At 42.3% G+C, this 17,774-nt stretch overlaps 1 protein-coding gene across 1 annotated transcript in view; it reads right to left on the bottom strand.

The window, feature by feature from the left end:
- LOC124712154 overlaps positions 1 to 17,774 on the bottom strand; it is a 1,187,639-nt gene that overhangs the window by 391,107 nt on the left and 778,758 nt on the right. Inside the window, exons 4-5 of the mRNA XM_047242451.1 lie at positions 7,298 to 7,469; positions 981 to 1,211 (exon numbers count right to left, since the gene is read on the bottom strand). Of these exons, the coding sequence (XP_047098407.1) occupies positions 981 to 1,211; positions 7,298 to 7,469 (403 nt within the window). The remainder of the gene's footprint in view (positions 1 to 980; positions 1,212 to 7,297; positions 7,470 to 17,774) is intronic.

Below are 17,774 nucleotides of genomic sequence, written 5' to 3'. Positions count from 1 at the left end.
GAATCAACTCAACATTTCCACCATATGGCAAGTAGCAATCTATCTTTCTCATAATATTATCAAAATTTCATCCTTGATTTTTCAGTGTTTAACGGACGATGATAAAGGTGAGTCTCATATTTAGTGATTGTAAGAGGAGGTTACCTGCAATTTCAATGAAAACAAAAAAATCACACTGAGAAATACAATTTCCATAAATGATTTCTGATGCAGCACTTAGAGACAATAAGAGCCTATATAATAAAGTAAAGGGCAGGAGATCTTTGTTTTGCTGGCTTTCCCCTCTATTTTATTTTCTCTTTTTCCAGTGGTGCTGCTCCTGCTTCAAGACACCAAAAGATCAACTAATTAACAGAAGTGCTGTCATTATCCAGCAACAGATATGTAAAAACACAGCAGAAAATGCATTTGCAACACCTTTTTTCATACCTTGAGCCAAAGTAGCTTAAAAAACAGATCTGACAGTTATTTCTGGCCTGTTCCGTCACTTTCACAGTGATACCAACGCTACACTTCATACCTCAAAAAGATAGATAGATAGATAGATAGACAGAGAGAGAGAGAGAGAGAGAGAGAGAGAGAGAGAGAGAGAGAGGTGGGGCGTAATGCCTGTGGACAGATTTTTTTTTTTTTTTTGTAACCCTACATAATCATGAAAACAATATAAATGAATAGTGAGTGAAATGTCTTTCTTGACCAAGATAAGCCTCATTCACCATTAATGTGAGAGAAGATTGTGACCAAAAATCATTGCACTGCAAAATAAATAAATAAATAAATATAAATAAAAATAAAAAATCTGAAAATTATGGCAGATAAATAACACAATGTGATCCTGAAAGAAAATAACTGTTAGAAACATAAAAAGATGGCAATGTAGTGTATGTGTCAATATAGTTAATTTCATGTAAAAAAAAGTGTTTAATATATATTATCAATATGGAATTTGTGTATCAGAACATATAAAAATATAAATATACCGTGTAGGCACCAGCTTCACGAACATATCCAATGTCGAGGGCAATTTCATTCCGAGCACTTATAAAGTCCTCATAGGATGCATGGTGCTGTGTCTCAACGTGCTTGCAGTAAGCAAGTGCCAAGTCCTGCTTGGGCAGCTGCAGCACCAATTGCTTGTCACGATATTTTTCACCCACACTTCCCATCTCTGGCACTTTCTCAGGAGGCAGCTCTGAGAAGTATTTCTCAATCTGCAAAACATAAGAGCTAGATTAGTTTTTGTAACAGTTAAAGTTTTTATGCCTCTTGTGAATAGTGTAAAATTTAATTTTATTAGCATCTTTGGGATACTGTCCAGTCAACTCTAGTCTACCATTCTGCTAAGATAATTTATTCTGATGTATGCATTTACTTCAGCAAAAATATGAATTGTGAGGTACACTAACAAAGTAAACCAGAAAATCACTGTAACTGTAAAATCATATGGCTTTCCTCTTTTTGGGTTTCTAACACCTTGAATTGAAGCTGGATGTAGGGAACACGACTCAAACACTAAACATAACAAAGTATCTAATGGGATATTTCATCTACTGAACACACATTATAGAGCCAGAACTCTCTGATTACCCGTCAGTCTTTTTTCCAAAGATATCTGCCATGTTACCAGTATTATGGACTCCCTTTTGCTAATTACTGTTTCAATGATTGATCTTCTGGAAACATGCTAGGGATTTAATAAATTATACTATTCTTTAATCATGGAGATTATTTATTTTTTATGTTTTTGGAACAAGCTTAACTGATATTCACATCAGTTAAGCAAATCTGGATTATTTTCTTCAAATGATTATGCAATCACCCTTGCTTTGTGAACAGGAGCACTATTAACCTGTACAGAAAATGCCCAAATCCAAAATTTTATTGCAATACTGGTAATATGTTACTGCCAAAAATGTTTATGTAGACCCACACATTCGGTCTGGCGCGGACCAAAAGCAGTGTTGTGAGTTAACCCCAGAAACAGCAAACACAGACATTGCAAGAACTCCTGCACACTTGACATGTGATACTCAACTACATATCAGTCACCATACATTTTACCAGATCCACACATGAGCTTCTCAGTGCCACACACCTTGCGACATATTCTTTCCTTTTGCTTCTTCATGATTGTTTTGTCACTGGCCCCTGTAAGTGAGTTAGAACACAAGTACTATGAAAGGGTGGCTGATAACTCCTTCATACAGTATGCCTGGGAATTTCATAGTCTTTAACAATTTGTTAGGCCACCAAGAACAATAATCTGGTTTAGTACTTCCGTGACATTTCCTCTTCAAAGTAGCATCACTGAAAATACATCTGAGCACACATGACTTCTGTGAAATATCTCCAACAGATTGCTCAAGTTTTTGGGCCCCTACAATCACTCCACACTGAAACTGTAGTTAAATCTCTTATTTGTCTCAGTCTGACAAAAATCATGTCTATGATGTTGACATACTGTGCCCTCACTTGTTTATGCTTGGATGTATAGCATGGGACAAACAATGCACATTCTATGGGGTGTTTTGAAAACAAAGGGTTTTTTTAGGAAGAGATTACAGTCATTACAGACATGCTCAAAATGGGGAAGGATGGAAGATGTTATTGGATGTATCCTTTTCAAATTAACCATTTGGGCATTTGCCTTAACTGATTTTCATGAAACTTAAATCTAGAGAACCAAGCAGGTATTTCAATATGAGTCCAGTGCCTTAACCACTGCAGCACTTTTTCCCATCCTTTCCTTAGTCCACCATAACATCTAATTCTAATTACTCTCTCTCTCTCTCTCTCTCTCTCTCTCTCTCTCTCTCTCTCTCTCTCTGTGTGTGTGTGTGTGTGTGTGTGTGTGTGTGTGTGTGTGTGTGTATGTGTACATTTTTCTGTAAAACCAAATGATGCAAACTCCAAGTTTGAGTAACAACAATAAAAGAAAAAGACAGATTGCTACTAATTGTAGAGGTGACACGTTGAGTTGCAGACAGGCACAACAAAAATACTTTTACACATGTAGCCTTCAGCCACAGCCTTCCTCAGAAAAGAAAACACACACACATTCATTCACACAAGCAAACACACATGTGCCATCTCTGGCAGCTTGGACTGCAGCTGTCGCATTGAACAGAAGTAGCTATCAGGAGGTGGCAGGGAAGAGGAAGCAATAGCAGGGTACAGATGGGGGAGAGAAGAGTGCTGCCTGGCAGAGCGTGCAGGAACGACAGCACTGCCACCTGGCATAGTGTTGGAGGGCTGTGAGGCAGGGAGGCGGAGACGGAAGGGGGGAACACAGGGAGTGGGAAAGGAGGGGAGCAGCAAAGGTGAAAGAAAGACAGTTGCATTGGCAGAGGGTAGCACACAAAGAGGGTCAGGGGTTGTGAATAAGGAGGAAATGACAGGACAGCAAGAGAGGAAACTGTTGGGCAGTGGGTTGGTTACCTTAGAGTGAGGCTGGGATAATGTGTTTAAAGGGTAACTCCCATCTGCATAGTTCAGAAAAACACATCCTCCACCCTACAGTTTCTGCCCCATGGGTCTTATCACCTCCTGCTTAAGCATATCCCCTTACCCTGTTTGTGTGCCACCCTCTGCTATCGCATTGGCCTGTCTTTCCCCTTCCCTGCTCCTCTCCTTTCTCACTACCCCCCCGCCCCCATCTCCATGCCCCATAGCTCCCTCTCCCCTGATGCTGCACCTAGTGGCAGTCTCGTCATGCTTACTTCTAGTCATGCTCCACTAGTGCTCTTCCCTGTGCCCCACCGGTCCCTGCTACCCCTTTACCCACCCCCTCCATATTGCTGCTTCTGTTGGATGACAATTTCATTCTGGTCCAAGCTGCTGGAAACTGCAGTCACGTGTGCGAGGTGTGATTGTTTGTGTGAATGGTAGTGTCATTGTGTCTCCTTTACTAAAGAAGGCTTTGACTGAAAGCTAAATGTATAACAGTTTTTTCAATGTGCCTGTCTGCAACTCAACATGTCACCACCACAGTGAGTAGCAATCTGTCCTATTCCTTATATTGCTGGTATTTCTGCACAGTGAGATTCTAATAAAATTTCATCACTTGCATACAGTTGAGAAAACTTAACAGGAAAAACAGAATGACAGGTAAGGGTACAGAGGTAAAACTCATATTTATGTAAATGTAAATATGCCAAGTTCTAGTAAATTTACTCACCAGACTCCAATACATAGTGTTAAATGTAACATAAGTTATAAAAATTATGGAGAACATTAGGTATGGCTGACATATTTGATCATTAGAGTTCAGGTTGTAGAAATTCAGGTAACCCTTTCACGTAATTGTTGGTGTACAGTATCACACATCAGCGGCATAAATTTAGTGACAAACAGTTCTTCTCAATGTCATGTAAGTCCCATATAATGTCAAATAGGCAACTTAAGTAAGAGTATTCTGAATCCTATTACTATATCAGTACATCAGTGGGCAGAGATGATGAAACTGTGAAGTTCTGCTACGAGGAAGGGAAATTAGGTTTTAATATTCTGTCAAGGGTGAAATCATTAAAGCTAATGCTCTAGCTTGGTTGGTGTAGAAAGAAGAAGAAAACCCCATGTCCTTTTCACAAGAAAAAGCCTCGCATTTTCCAGAGCAATGTAGGGAAACCACAGGAAAGGTAAATCTGAATGTCCAGATAGGAAATTGAACTGCTTTCTTAGAAACTTTCAAGAATTAGCTTTAATCAGGAATCTAGGAATGTACAACCAGCCACCTTCTATTAATCCCCTAAGGATTAGGAAGACAAGGATACAAATTTGTAAGTAGATATGTGGAAGTGGGGTTGTGAAAATGATGAAGTGTAAGTATAAACCTGAGCCCCTGGAACATTGGTTTACTATCTGGAAAAATACTGTTATGGTAAGGGTGCCCTAACACCCATAGTCATGGGGATGGGATGTGTGGGTGTGAAAGGACAGAGAAAATTAGTTATATAAACAACAAACTGACTAATGAAAGCGCTGATTGACATTTAACACCTAGTAGTGGGGGTGGCCGTAGCAAGTACTGTAGAGATTGCAATTTGTTGCCGGCCGCGGTGGTCTAGCGGTTCTAAGCGCTCAGTCCGGAGCCGCGCGACTGCTGCGGTCGCAGGTTCGAATCCTGCCTCGGGCATGGATGTGTGTGATGTCCTTATGTTAGTTAGGTTTAAGCAGTTCTAAGTTCTAGGGGACTGATGACCACCGATGTTAAGTCCCATAGCGCTCAGAGCCATTTGAACCATTTTTTTGCAATTTGTCCTCTGTGGGCAGTTTTATGTTGCTTTCTCAGGAGAGAGGTAAACTAAGAATATATGTATTCTTTCATCTGGTGGGAAAACTAAAAATATTGTGTAGAATCAAGTATTGTATTAAAATAACATTTTATTTTATAATTAATGTACTGAATGTATACTTTTAAAATACAGTGCGTATTTTTCAAGTTTTGAAATTAAAAACAGATGTGCTAAGATATCTCAATAATTTTATTTTTACATGAAAGCAGATATCTCAATAATTTTATTTTTACATGAAAGCAGATATCTCAATAATTTTATTTTTACATAATATTGAGGCACTTGTCATAAGGTTGTACCAGTTTTTGAATACCCTCCTCATAGAAGTCTGCCGCCTGACTTGTTAACCACTGCATCACCACTGCTTTGAGTTCGTCATCGTCTTGAAGACGCTGACGGCCCCGGGGTTTCTTCATGTGCAGGAACAGATGGTAGTCACTGGGCGCAAGATCGGGGCTGTACGGAGGATAATCTAGAGTTTCCCATCGAAAAGATGTGATGAGATCTTTGGTCTGATTCGCCACATACGGACGGGCAGCGTCTTGCAGCAAAACGATGCCCTTGCTCAACTTCCATGGACTGTTGCTTTGATTCTGGTGTGACGTAGGCCACCCATGTTTCACCCCCGTAACAATTTGGCTTAAGAAATCATCACCGTCGTTGTGGTGCCGCTCAAGGAAAGTCAATGCACTGTCTAAACGTTTGGTTTTGTGCACATCCGTCAATATTTTCGGTACCCAACGTGCGCACAATTTTCGCTAATTCAAGTGCTCGGTCACAATGCCATACAAAACACTACGGTGGTCTAGCGGTTCTAGGCGCTCAGTCCGGAACAGCGGGACTGCTACGGTCGCAGGTTCGAATCCTGCCTCGGACATGGATGTGTGTGATGTCCTTAGGTTAGTTAGGTTTAAGTAGTTCTGAGTTCTAGGGGACTGATGACCTCAGATGTTAAGTCCCATAGTGCTCAGAGCCATCTGAACCATTTTTGAACAAAACACTACCAGAAACATTCGGAAAGTCATCCCGCAAGGAGAAAATCGTAAAGCGTCTGTTTTCTCTCACATTATTGTCCACTTCCTGCACCAAACTTCCATTAACGACCGAAGGACGCCAACTCCGTTGTTCATCATGCACATTTGTGCGGCCATCTTTAAATGCTCTCACCCACTTTCTTACCATTCCATAACTCATAATATTTTCTCCGTAAATTGCACAGATTTCAAGATAAGTATTGGTCGCTTTTAGGCCTTTAGCATTAAGAAATCTTGTAACAGCCCGTACTTCACATCGCCGGGACTCAAGAATATCGGAGGCATCTTAAACACTCAGTACACAACGTAAACAAGGAAGAATCAGACTGTAATGGCGTCAGTTCCTAGATTAAGGTACAGGCTTTCATGTAAAAATAAAATTATTGAGATATCTTAGCACGTCTTTTTTTAATTTCAAAACGGACTTACTTAAAAAACGCGCCTCGTACCTGTAAATTAACTAAGAATGATTTTCACATTGTAGATTGACTTCATTCATTTTTCCTATCTTACATAAGACTGGGATAAATAAATATCCAGGTAGTGCTGGGTTCTAGATTTCACATTAAAAAACAAATTCTGGGGTTGTCATTGCGTACTTCACCCTGTTCTCAGTTTCGTAACAAATAATGACAATATGAGCTCTCAGGCTTTCTCGCCACGATTAATTAATGGTGCAGTTGTTGGTGTAAAGTCGAACTGTCAGTTCCATTTGGTGCACAGTATAATGTGCATTCGTAACGAAACAGCTCACAGCACCTGAAGAAGACGACCGGTTCGGTCATCGAGATACTGCGCACAAAATGGGATCGACTACTGCACTGTACTCGAAAGACGACAAGGATCGGGATTCAAATCTGGCTGTGTTCTTATCAACGTACCGCAATGAAAACCTCAAGTTACCTGTGAAGGGCAATGTTGGGGCTTGGCAGTCAGCTTTGGAGCTTCACTAGTGTGTAGGCTACGCACCTGCTGCGTGGAATGCAGTCCCGGCGGCACCCAGCAGTAGCCGTCGCTCATGGAGCGGTCCCGCGGCTCCAGGCGGTCGGGCTTGAAGCCGAGGCGCTCGCGCACGTTCACCCACTCCTCGTGGTACACGTCGTGCGCGTCCCGCGGACACTTGCAGCTGCTGCATGTCTTCCTGCGGACACACAACACACACTCTCAGCAACATCAGAAATGCTGTCCACTATAACAAAACACTTTTTCGTGTTCGCTCGCAAGGAGATCACATGGCAAGAGGATTTTTGTACACTACGGGCCATTACAATTGCTACACCACGAAGATGACGTGCTACAGACGCGAAATTTAACCTGCAGGAAGAAGATGCTGTGATATGCAAATGTTTAGCTTTTCAGAGCATTCACACAAGGTTGGCGCCGGTGGTGACACCTACAACGTGCTGACATGAGAAAAGTTTCCAAGTGATTTCTCATACAAAAACAGCAGTTAACCGGCGTTGCCTGGTGAAACGTTGTTGTGATGCCTCGTGTGATAAAGGTCAGATTGTAGCCTATCGCGATTGTGGTTTATCGTATCGCGACGTTGCTGCTCGCGTTGGTCGAGATCCAATGACTGTTAGCAGGGTATGGAACGGTGGGTTCAGGAGGGTAATACGGAAAGCCTGCTGCATCCCAATGGCCTCGTATCACTAGCAGTCGAGATGACAGGCATTTTATCCGCATGGCTGTAACGGACAGTGCAGCCACGTCTCGATCCCTGAGTCAACAGATGGGGACGTTTGCAAGACAACAACCATCCGCATGAACAGTTCGACGACGTTTGCAGCAGCATGGACTATGAGCTCGGAAACCGTGGCTGCGTTTACCCCTGACGCTCCATCACAGACAGGAGCGCCTGCAATGGTGTACTCAATGACGAACCTGGATGCACGAATGGGAAAACGTCATTTTTTTCGGATTAATCCAGGTTCTGTTTACAGTATCATGATGGTCGCATCCGTGTTTGGCGACGTCGCGGTGAACGCACAGTGGAAGCGTGTATTCGTCATCGCCATACTGGCGTATCACCCGGCGTGATGGTATGGGATGCCATTGGTTACACGTCTCGGTCACCTCTTGTTCGCATTGACGGCACTTTGAACAGTGGACGTTACATTTCAGATGTGTTACGACCCGTGGCTCTACCCTTCATTCGATCCCTGCGAAACCCTACATTTCAGCAGGATAATGCATGTCCTGTACGGGCCTTTCTGGATACAGAAAATGTTTGATTGCTGCCCTTGCCAGCACATTCTGCAGATCTCTCACCAATTGAAAAAGTCTGGCCAATGGTGGCCGAGCAACTGGCTCGTCACAATACGCCAGTCACTACTCTTGATGAACTGTGGTATCGTGTTGAAGCTACATGTCCAGCTGTACCTGTACACGCCATCCAAGCTCTGTTTGACTCAGTGCCCAGGCGTATCAAGGCCGTTATCATGGCCAGATGTGATTGTTCTAGGTACTGATTTCTCAGGATCTATGTCCCCAAATTGCGTGAAAATGTAATCACATGTCAGTACTAGTATAATATATTTGTCCAATGAATACCCGTTTATCATCTGCATTTCTTCTTGGTATAGCAATTTTAGTGGCCAGTAGTGTATTTACTTATATTTGTGTATGGCACGTTAAATTCAGAACCCAAATATCAATCTGCAAAGCAAGTCGATGCACCTCTCAAAATTCACGAGGAAATCGACCTTGAAGATATCCGACGATGTTTAATAGCTAAAGTGAGGTCGATATGTCGAAAACAGCGAGGCTTTGTGGGAGAGTGTTCGGCTGCTACGCGAGGGTCTGGGTTCGATTCCTGGCGGATACAAGTTCGTAAATAAAGGTGCATGTTCTACGAGCATTTCCGTGACGCGAAAATACATAAAGATAAAAATTAATTTTTGTGTTTTTAATTTAAACAATTTTAATTAACAATCTTTTATAAATGATTGACTATTAACAATTTAACTTGCAAGGAAAACTGGGTTTTTGTCTGCGGTACATAAGCAGAGTTAAGAAGACGTACATTTTTCATTGAAATGACAGTACTATACAAATTAATTAGTATATACTAGATTTGAACTGTATTTCCTACTTAAATGATGTAGGTATTCGATCTCAACGAAAATAAAACGAAAAACGCAATGACCGAAACGATGCTCGACCCAGCGATTACCAGTCTCGAGCGCTACCAATTTTTTTTCCATCTTTATTTATTTTTCGCTTCACTGAAACGCTCATAGAACATGCACCTTTGTTTAAAAATTTCAATCACCGACAACCGAACCCAGGTCCCCTACGAGGCAGGAAAGCGCTACCACAGAGCTACGCTGCTTGCTGTACAATCGACATTACTTAAGCGCCTTAAACATAGACGGAAAACTTCAAAGTCAAGTTTTTCGAAAATTTTCTAGAGTTGCATCGAACTGCTTTGGAACGTCACGCGCCATAAATATATATTATATATATAAGAATACAAAAATCCGATTGCTATGTGGTTTCCTGATCAAAAAATAAAACTCAGCTGCGCGAGAAACGTTACCAACCAACATAAAAGGTGACTTTAAATCCCTCGCATGTACTAGAAACTGACAGTCGAACAAAATTACCGCCAAGTAGGAGCGGCGAGGCAACAGCAGAAATGAATCATTTCTTAAATCAGGACACAACTCCATGTAATGGATACTAATCACAGAACGAAGATGTTTAAGTGAAGTGCAAATGGGCAATTTCCACATTAACAAACTGTTGCCGGAGGTGAATGGAACAGGAAACCAAAGAGTCACAGTAGTCCCACACTCAGGGAACGACCGGAGGGGAGCAAATGGAGGAATTCGGCATCGGCGTCCTAATGGAGATGGTTTGCCGTTGTTTACCTCCAACTTAACGTAAAAATTAATACCAAACATTATCGCTGTTCAGTAAATGAAACAAAGAGGCACTGGCGGCATTACAAAAATGAAGTTGGGACCGACATATTACCAACACTCTTTGGAAATGCAAACGCCGCCGCGCGATTTAGGGCGTCATTTCACGGACTGCGCGGCCCCTTCCGCCGGAGGTTCGAGTCCTCCCTCGGGCATGGGTGTGTGTGTTGTTCTTAGCATAAGTTAGCTTAAGTAGTGTGTAAGTCTGGGGACCGATGACCTAAGCCGTTTGGTCCCTTAGGGGAAAAAATGCAAACGCCTTTATTAATGAGCAACATAAAGTGAAGGGGCGCAACAAGAATGTGCTAACCCTCAGTTTACTAAAGCATAGTCTGATCAAGTTACCTCTTACCTTTTTGATGCATTACTTGATGGTAACTGTTAGTTTCATATGTACTGCTAGAAAAAACACTCTTCTATTTGAACGGTTTAATATTATTGTTTTAATGATCTTGTCTTTGAATTTAACTAAACATACAACAGGCAGTATTGCCAAATGCGCTCTTGTGGGTTAGCAGTTTCTTCCACCGACGCCCATTAATTAAAATATGATTGATTTAAGAAGATGTCAAAAGCATGGAAACTTGTGATCTACATAATTTGTTTTTATATAGAGAGTGATCAACACATCAGGCTTAAAAAAATAACACTACTTCCACGAAATAAGTACAGTGTACAGGCGTCGTCACCCAATGCGTGTGCTCCTTGTAATCGAAATGTTGTCTTTGGACTGCATATACCTTACTCTCAATACGATGTGAGATACTAGATAAGTATTTCAGATGTAAGCGCCAGGGGTTATCCCAGCACAGGACGGCTTACTGTCAATTCATCATTGATAGAAAATGCAAAGCTGCTTGAGTTACAGTTGTCGGTAATACACACGCATAATCTGTAATGAAGGTATCAGCAGTAACGAGACGGTATAAAAGGAGTGCTTCACCAGAACTACATAAAACGACAACATACCATTAATGAAAGCAATATAGCTATATACATACACAAATAACGTACTCAATAATTTTGTGTCAGTGCGATTCTTTTTATATTTGTCCTGCCTATTCCTTTGTTGTAGCCAGTATCTTATTACACTGCCTGCATTCGTCGTTTGGACAACAAACGTATCTATTTGTTCTACAATGGACGGATACCACATGCTGTCACGTCATACTAAATTTCAAACTAACTAAGCACACGATCAATAATTAAGGATAAAACTCTTTCTCGCAATAGCGGAAATTACTCTTTAAAAACGTGCTGTACTTAACGGGCATTGAACAAATATATTTCGTCAAGACGTACATACGAAACGATTGTTTAGAATATTTTGCTCTTATTTCAATAACATATAACTGCTACGAAATTAAAAACAAAACTGAAACTATTGTTAGCCATTTCATTTCGTTTTTTACTTATATCCAAACATTTAATAATATTTTCTCTGAGTTTTTTTACAACATATTTGCAGCATGAAGCTTTGTTAGTTGAACGGTCGTTTAGCTCCGTAGCGGTCTGAGAATGAGGTAAAGGAAAATACTAATATTTTATCCACCAGTTACGTACATTAGAAAGTGTAGTATAGTTCGCTCAATATCTATTATGTCGCGTTCCCTTACTTACAGCACTAGAAGCCGCGATCCGCAGTGTATGACTAGATCTTGGTCAACCATAATGTGCGTCCCTCTGTTGCGTAATAAAGCTTCGGTGGGATCCTCGCAAAGATCTCAACTGTCCACACATTGCCCAGGAAAGATATATTTTCATATATCGACGCTGTTATGAGAAGTCGAATTGTAGCGTCAGAACAGTCGCCAAACGAGCCTTAACTATAATACGCTAATCGCCTTACGTATCGACGACCGAATTGTAATCCTTGAATGAGAGAATCTGGCGCGATCCATGAGGAATACCTGAAACGCGAACAGCAATTTCTGTATGCACTTTTCTATAGAAAATAAAGTAAAACACAGTGTCGAATTTCTAGAAATTGTCAACAATAATATTAGTACAAATAATACCCCACAAATTGGTTAATCTTTCCAGTCTCTCCAGCTTATGTTATTCCCTCAGAAATGACAACACAGAAATAATTTTTTTCCCAAAGTAAAACATCATTCTGATCTGAAACTTCCTGGCAGATTAAAACTGTGTGCCCGACCGAGACTCGAACTCGGGACCTTTGCCTTTCGCGGGCAAGAAGTAAAGCTGTGAGTACCGGGCGTGAGTCGTGCTTCGGCAGCTCAGTTGGTAGAGCACTTGCCCGCGAAAGGCAAAGGTCCCGAGTTCGAGTCTCGGTCGGGCACACAGTTTTAATCTGCCAGGAAGTTTCATATCAGCGCACACTCCGCTGCAGAGTGAAAATCTCATTCTGGATCATTCTGATCAGTTAGGTCTAAGTGTTGTTGTTGTTGTGGTCTTCAGTCCTGAGACTGGTTTGATGCAGCTCTCCATGCTACTCTAACCTGTGCAAGCTTTTTCATCTCCCAGTACCTACTGCAACTTACATCCTTCTGAATCTGCTTAGTGTATTCATCTCTTGGTCTCCCTCTACGATTTTTACCCTCCACGCTGCCCTCCAATACTAAATTGGTGATCCCTTGATGCCTCAGAACATGTCCTACCAACCGATCCCTTCTTCTGGTCAAGTTGTGCCACAAACTTCTCTTCTCCCCAATCCTATTCAATACTTCCTCATTAGTTATGTGATCTACCCATCTAATCTTCAGCATTCTTCTGTAGCACCACATTTCGAAAGCTTCTATTCTCTTCTTGTCCAAACTATTTATCGTCCATGTTTCACTTCCATACATGGCTACACTCCATACGAATACTTTCAGAAATGACTTCCTGACACTTAAATCAATACTGGATGTTAACAAATTTCTCTTCTTCAGAAACGCTTTCCTTGCCATTGCCAGCCTACATTTTATATCCTCTCTACTTCGACCATCATCAGTTATTTTGCTCCCCAAATAGCAAAACTCCTTTACTACTTTAAGTGCCTCATTTCCTAATCTAATTCCCTCAGCATCACCCGACTTAATTAGACTAAATTCCATTATCCCTGTTTTGCTTTTGTTGATGTTCATCTTATATCCTCCTTTCAAGACACTGTCCATTCCATTCAACTGCTCTTCCAAGTCCTTTGCTATCTCTGACAGAATTACAATGTCATCGGCGAACCTCAAAGTTTTTATTTCTTCTCCATGAATTTTAATACCTACTCCGAATTTTTCTTTTGTTTCCTTTACTGCTTGCTCAATATACAGATTGAACAACATCGGGGAGAGGCTACAACCCTGTCTTACTCCCTTCCCAACCACTGCTTCCTTTTCATGTTCCTCGACTCTTATAACTGCCATTTGGTTTCTGTACAAATTGTAAATAGCCTTTCGCTCCCTGTATTTTACCCCTGCCACCTTTAGAATTTGAAAGAGAGTATTCCAGTCAACATTGTCAAAAGCTTTCTCTAAGTCTACAAATGCTAGAAACGTAGGTTTGCCTTTCCTTAATCTTTCTTCTAAGATAAGTCGTAAGGTCAGTATTGCCTCACGTGTTCCAGTGTTTCTACGGAATCCAAACTGATCTTCCCCGAGGTTGGCTTCTACTAGTTTTTCCATTCGTCTGTAAAGAATTCGTGTTAGTATTTTGCAGCTGTGACTTATTAAGCTGATAGTTCGGTAATTTTCACATCTGTCAACACCTGCTTTCTTTGGGATTGGAATTATTATATTCTTCTTGAAGTCTGAGGGTATTTCGCCTGTTTCATACATCTTGCTCACCAGATGGTAGAGTTTTGTCAGGACTGGCTCTCCCACGGCCGTCAGTAGTTCCAATGGAATATTGTCTACTCCGGGGGCCTTGTTTCGACTCAGGTCTTTCAGTGCTCTGTCAAACTCTTCACGCAGTATCATATCTCCCATTTCATCTTCATCTACATCCTCTTCCATTTCCATAATATTGTCCTCAAGTACATCGCCCTTGTATAGACCCTCTATATACTCCTTCCACCTTTCTGCTTTCCCTTCTTTGCTTAGAACTGGGTTTCCATCTGAGCTCTTGATATTCATACAAGTGGTTCTCTTCTCTCCAAAGGTCTCTCTAATTTTCCTGTAGGCGGTATCTATCTTACCCCTAATGAGATAGGCCTCTACATCCTTACATTTGTCCTCTAGCCATCCCTGCTTAGCCATTTTGCACTTCCTGTCGATCTCATTTTTGAGATGTTTGTATTCCTTTTTGCCTGTTTCACTTACTGCATTTTTATATTTTCTCCTTTCATCAATTAAATTCAACATTTCTTCTGTTACCCAAGGATTTCTACTAGCCCTCGTCTTTTTACCTACTTGATCCTCTGCTGCCTTCACTACTTCATCCCTCAAAGCTACCCATTCTTCTTCTACTGTATTTATTTCCCCCATTCCTGTCAATTGCTCCCTTATGCTCTCCCTGAATCTCTGTAGAACCTCTGGCTCTTTTAGTTTATCCAGGTCCCATCTCCTTAAATTCCCACCTTTTTGCAGTTTCTTCAGTTTTAATCTACAGGTCATTACCAATAGATTGTGGTCAGAGTCCACATCTGCCCCTGGAAATGTCTTACATTTTAAAACCTGGTTCCTAAATCTCTGTCTTACCATTTTATACTCTATCTGATACCTTTTAGTATCTCCAGGGTTCTTCCATGTATACAACCTTCTTTCATGATTCTTAAACCAAGTATTAGTTATGATTATGTTGTGCTCTGTGCAAAATTCGACCAGGCGGCTTCTTCTTTCATTTCTGTCCCCCAATCCATATTCACCTACTATGTTTCCTTCTCTCCCTTTTCCTACACTCGAATTCCAGTCACCCATGACTATTAAATTTTCGTCTCCCTTCACAATCTGAATAATTTCTTTTATTTCATCATACATTTCTTCAATTTCTTCGTCATCTGCAGAGCTAGTTGGCATATAAACCTGTACTACTGTAGTAGGCGTGGGCTTCGTATCTATCTTGGCCACAATAATGCGTTCACTATGCTGTTTGTAGTAGCTTACCCGCATTCCTATTTTCCTATTCATTATTAAACCTACTCCTGCATTACCCCTATTTGATTTTGTGTTTATAGCCCTGTAGTCACCTGACCAGAAGTCTTGTTCCTCCTGCCACCGAACTTCACTAATTCCCACTATATCTAACTTCAACTTATCCATTTCCCTTTTTAAATGTTCTAACCTACCTGCCCGATTAAGGGATCTGACATTCCACGCTCCGATCCGTAGAACGCCAGTTTTCTTTCTCCTGATAACGACATCCTCTAGAGTAGTCCCCGCCCGGAGATCCGAATGGGGGACTATTTTACCTCCGGAATATTTTACCCAAGAGGACGCCATCATCATGTAATCATACAGTAAAGCTGCATGCCCTCGGGAAATCAGAATATATTTTGTAAGTTCCTGTTTTCAAAATTTTCGTTCGGCAAGAGTAAATAACATTTTTTTTCCCATCGGTGTTTCCCTAAGCTGCCAATATCATCCAAGGCAGCGGTCTTCTCATTGCAACTTGCTTCGTCAGGAGTGCTTTTTACTCATGACCTGTTGTAGAGAACAAACCTATTTTTACTCAAATTTGGAAAAAACTGTGGACATCCAAGCAGCTTCTATTACCAAACTAATTATTAGAGACAAGACTCGTAGGGAACACTAAATATAATTAAATAAGACAAGACTATAACTTAGTTACGTTTCTGAAATTTTAGAAAACTCTTCGTTAGTCGCAAAGCGCTTATAAAACAGACAATAAGGAAAAACGCAATGCAGTTACAAGTATCTGGACGTTAATTGCACTAATGTAAATTCCAACGGTTCCCGGCAACTGCCGACTAGTAAAAGCGTATAAGGCCTTTATTATGCATTATTAATCTTCGGAAAACCTCTACATCAATATGTGATTAACTGAAAACGCAACTTGTTTAAGTTATTTCTGCAACAAGACTGGTAAATGTTTTAAGATTTGGGGGCGAATCGACCTGGCAGCAACGCCCTTGCTCACTTCAAGTTGGTTAAGATCAAGGCTTTAAGCAAGCCAGTACATCAAGTCCACCAGATATTATTCAAACCATGGTGCGAGGGTCTTACTTCTGCATCCTTCAGATACAAAATATGTAAAAATGTAGTTCACTTTAGATAGACAAATACACTCCTGGAAATTGAAATAAGAACACCGTGAATTCATTGTCCCAGGAAGGGGAAACTTTATTGACACATTCCTGGGGTCAGATACATCACATGATCACACTGACAGAACCACAGGCACATAGACACAGGCAACAGAGCATGCACAATGTCGGCACTAGTACAGTGTATATCCACCTTTCGCAGCAATGCAGGCTGCTATTCTCCCATGGAGACGATCGTAGAGATGCTGGATGTAGTCCTGTGGAACGGCTTGCCATGCCATTTCCACCTGGCGCCTCAGTTGGACCAGCGTTCGTGCTGGACGTGCAGACCGCGTGAGACGACGCTTCATCCAGTCCCAAACATGCTCAATGGGGGACAGATCCGGAGATCTTGCTGGCCAGGGTAGTTGACTTACGCCTTCTAGAGCACGTTGGGTGGCACGGGATACATGCGGACGTGCATTGTCCTGTTGGAACAGCAAGTTCCCTTGCCGGTCTAGGAATGGTAGAACGATGGGTTCGATGACGGTTTGGATGTACCGTGCACTATTCAGTGTCCCCTCGACGATCACCAGTGGTGTACGGCCAGTGTAGGAGATCGCTCCCCACACCATGATGCCGGGTGTTGGCCCTGTGTGCCTCGGTCGTATGCAGTCCTGATTGTGGCGCTCACCTGCAAGGCGCCAAACACGCATACGACCATCATTGGCACCAAGGCAGAAGCGACTCTCATCGCTGAAGACGACACGTCTCCATTCGTCCCTCCATTCACGCCTGTCGCGACACCACTGGAGGCGGGCTGCACGATGTTGGGGCGTGAGCGGAAGACGGCCTAACGGTGTGCGGGACCGTAGCCCAGCTTCATGGAATGGTCCTCGCCGATACCCCAGGAGCAACAGTGTCCCTAATTTGCTGGGAAGTGGCGGTGCGGTCCCCTACGGCACTGCGTAGGATCCTACGGTCTTGGCGTGCATCCGTGCGTCGCTGCGGTCCGGTCCCAGGTCGACGGGCACGTGCACCTTCCGCCGACCACTGGCGACAACATCGATGTACTGTGGAGACCTCACGCCCCACGTGTTGAGCAATTCGGCGGTACGTCCACCCGGCCTCCCGCATGCCCACTATACGCCCTCGCTCAAAGTCCGTCAACTGCACATACGGTTCACGTCCACGCTGTCGCGGCATGGTACCAGTGTTAAAGACTGCGATGGAGCTCCGTATGCCACGGCAAACTGGCTGACACTGACGGCGGCGGTGCACAAATGCTGCGCAGCTAGCGCCATTCGACGGCCAACACCACGGTTCTTGGTGTGTCCGCTGTGCCGTGCGTGTGATCATTGCTTGTACAGCCCTCTCGCAG

Source organism: Schistocerca piceifrons, chromosome 8 (assembly GCF_021461385.2).
Source record: "Schistocerca piceifrons isolate TAMUIC-IGC-003096 chromosome 8, iqSchPice1.1, whole genome shotgun sequence".
Taxonomy (NCBI): Eukaryota; Metazoa; Arthropoda; class Insecta; order Orthoptera; family Acrididae; genus Schistocerca; species Schistocerca piceifrons.
This window is presented reverse-complemented; position numbering and strand designations above follow the sequence as displayed.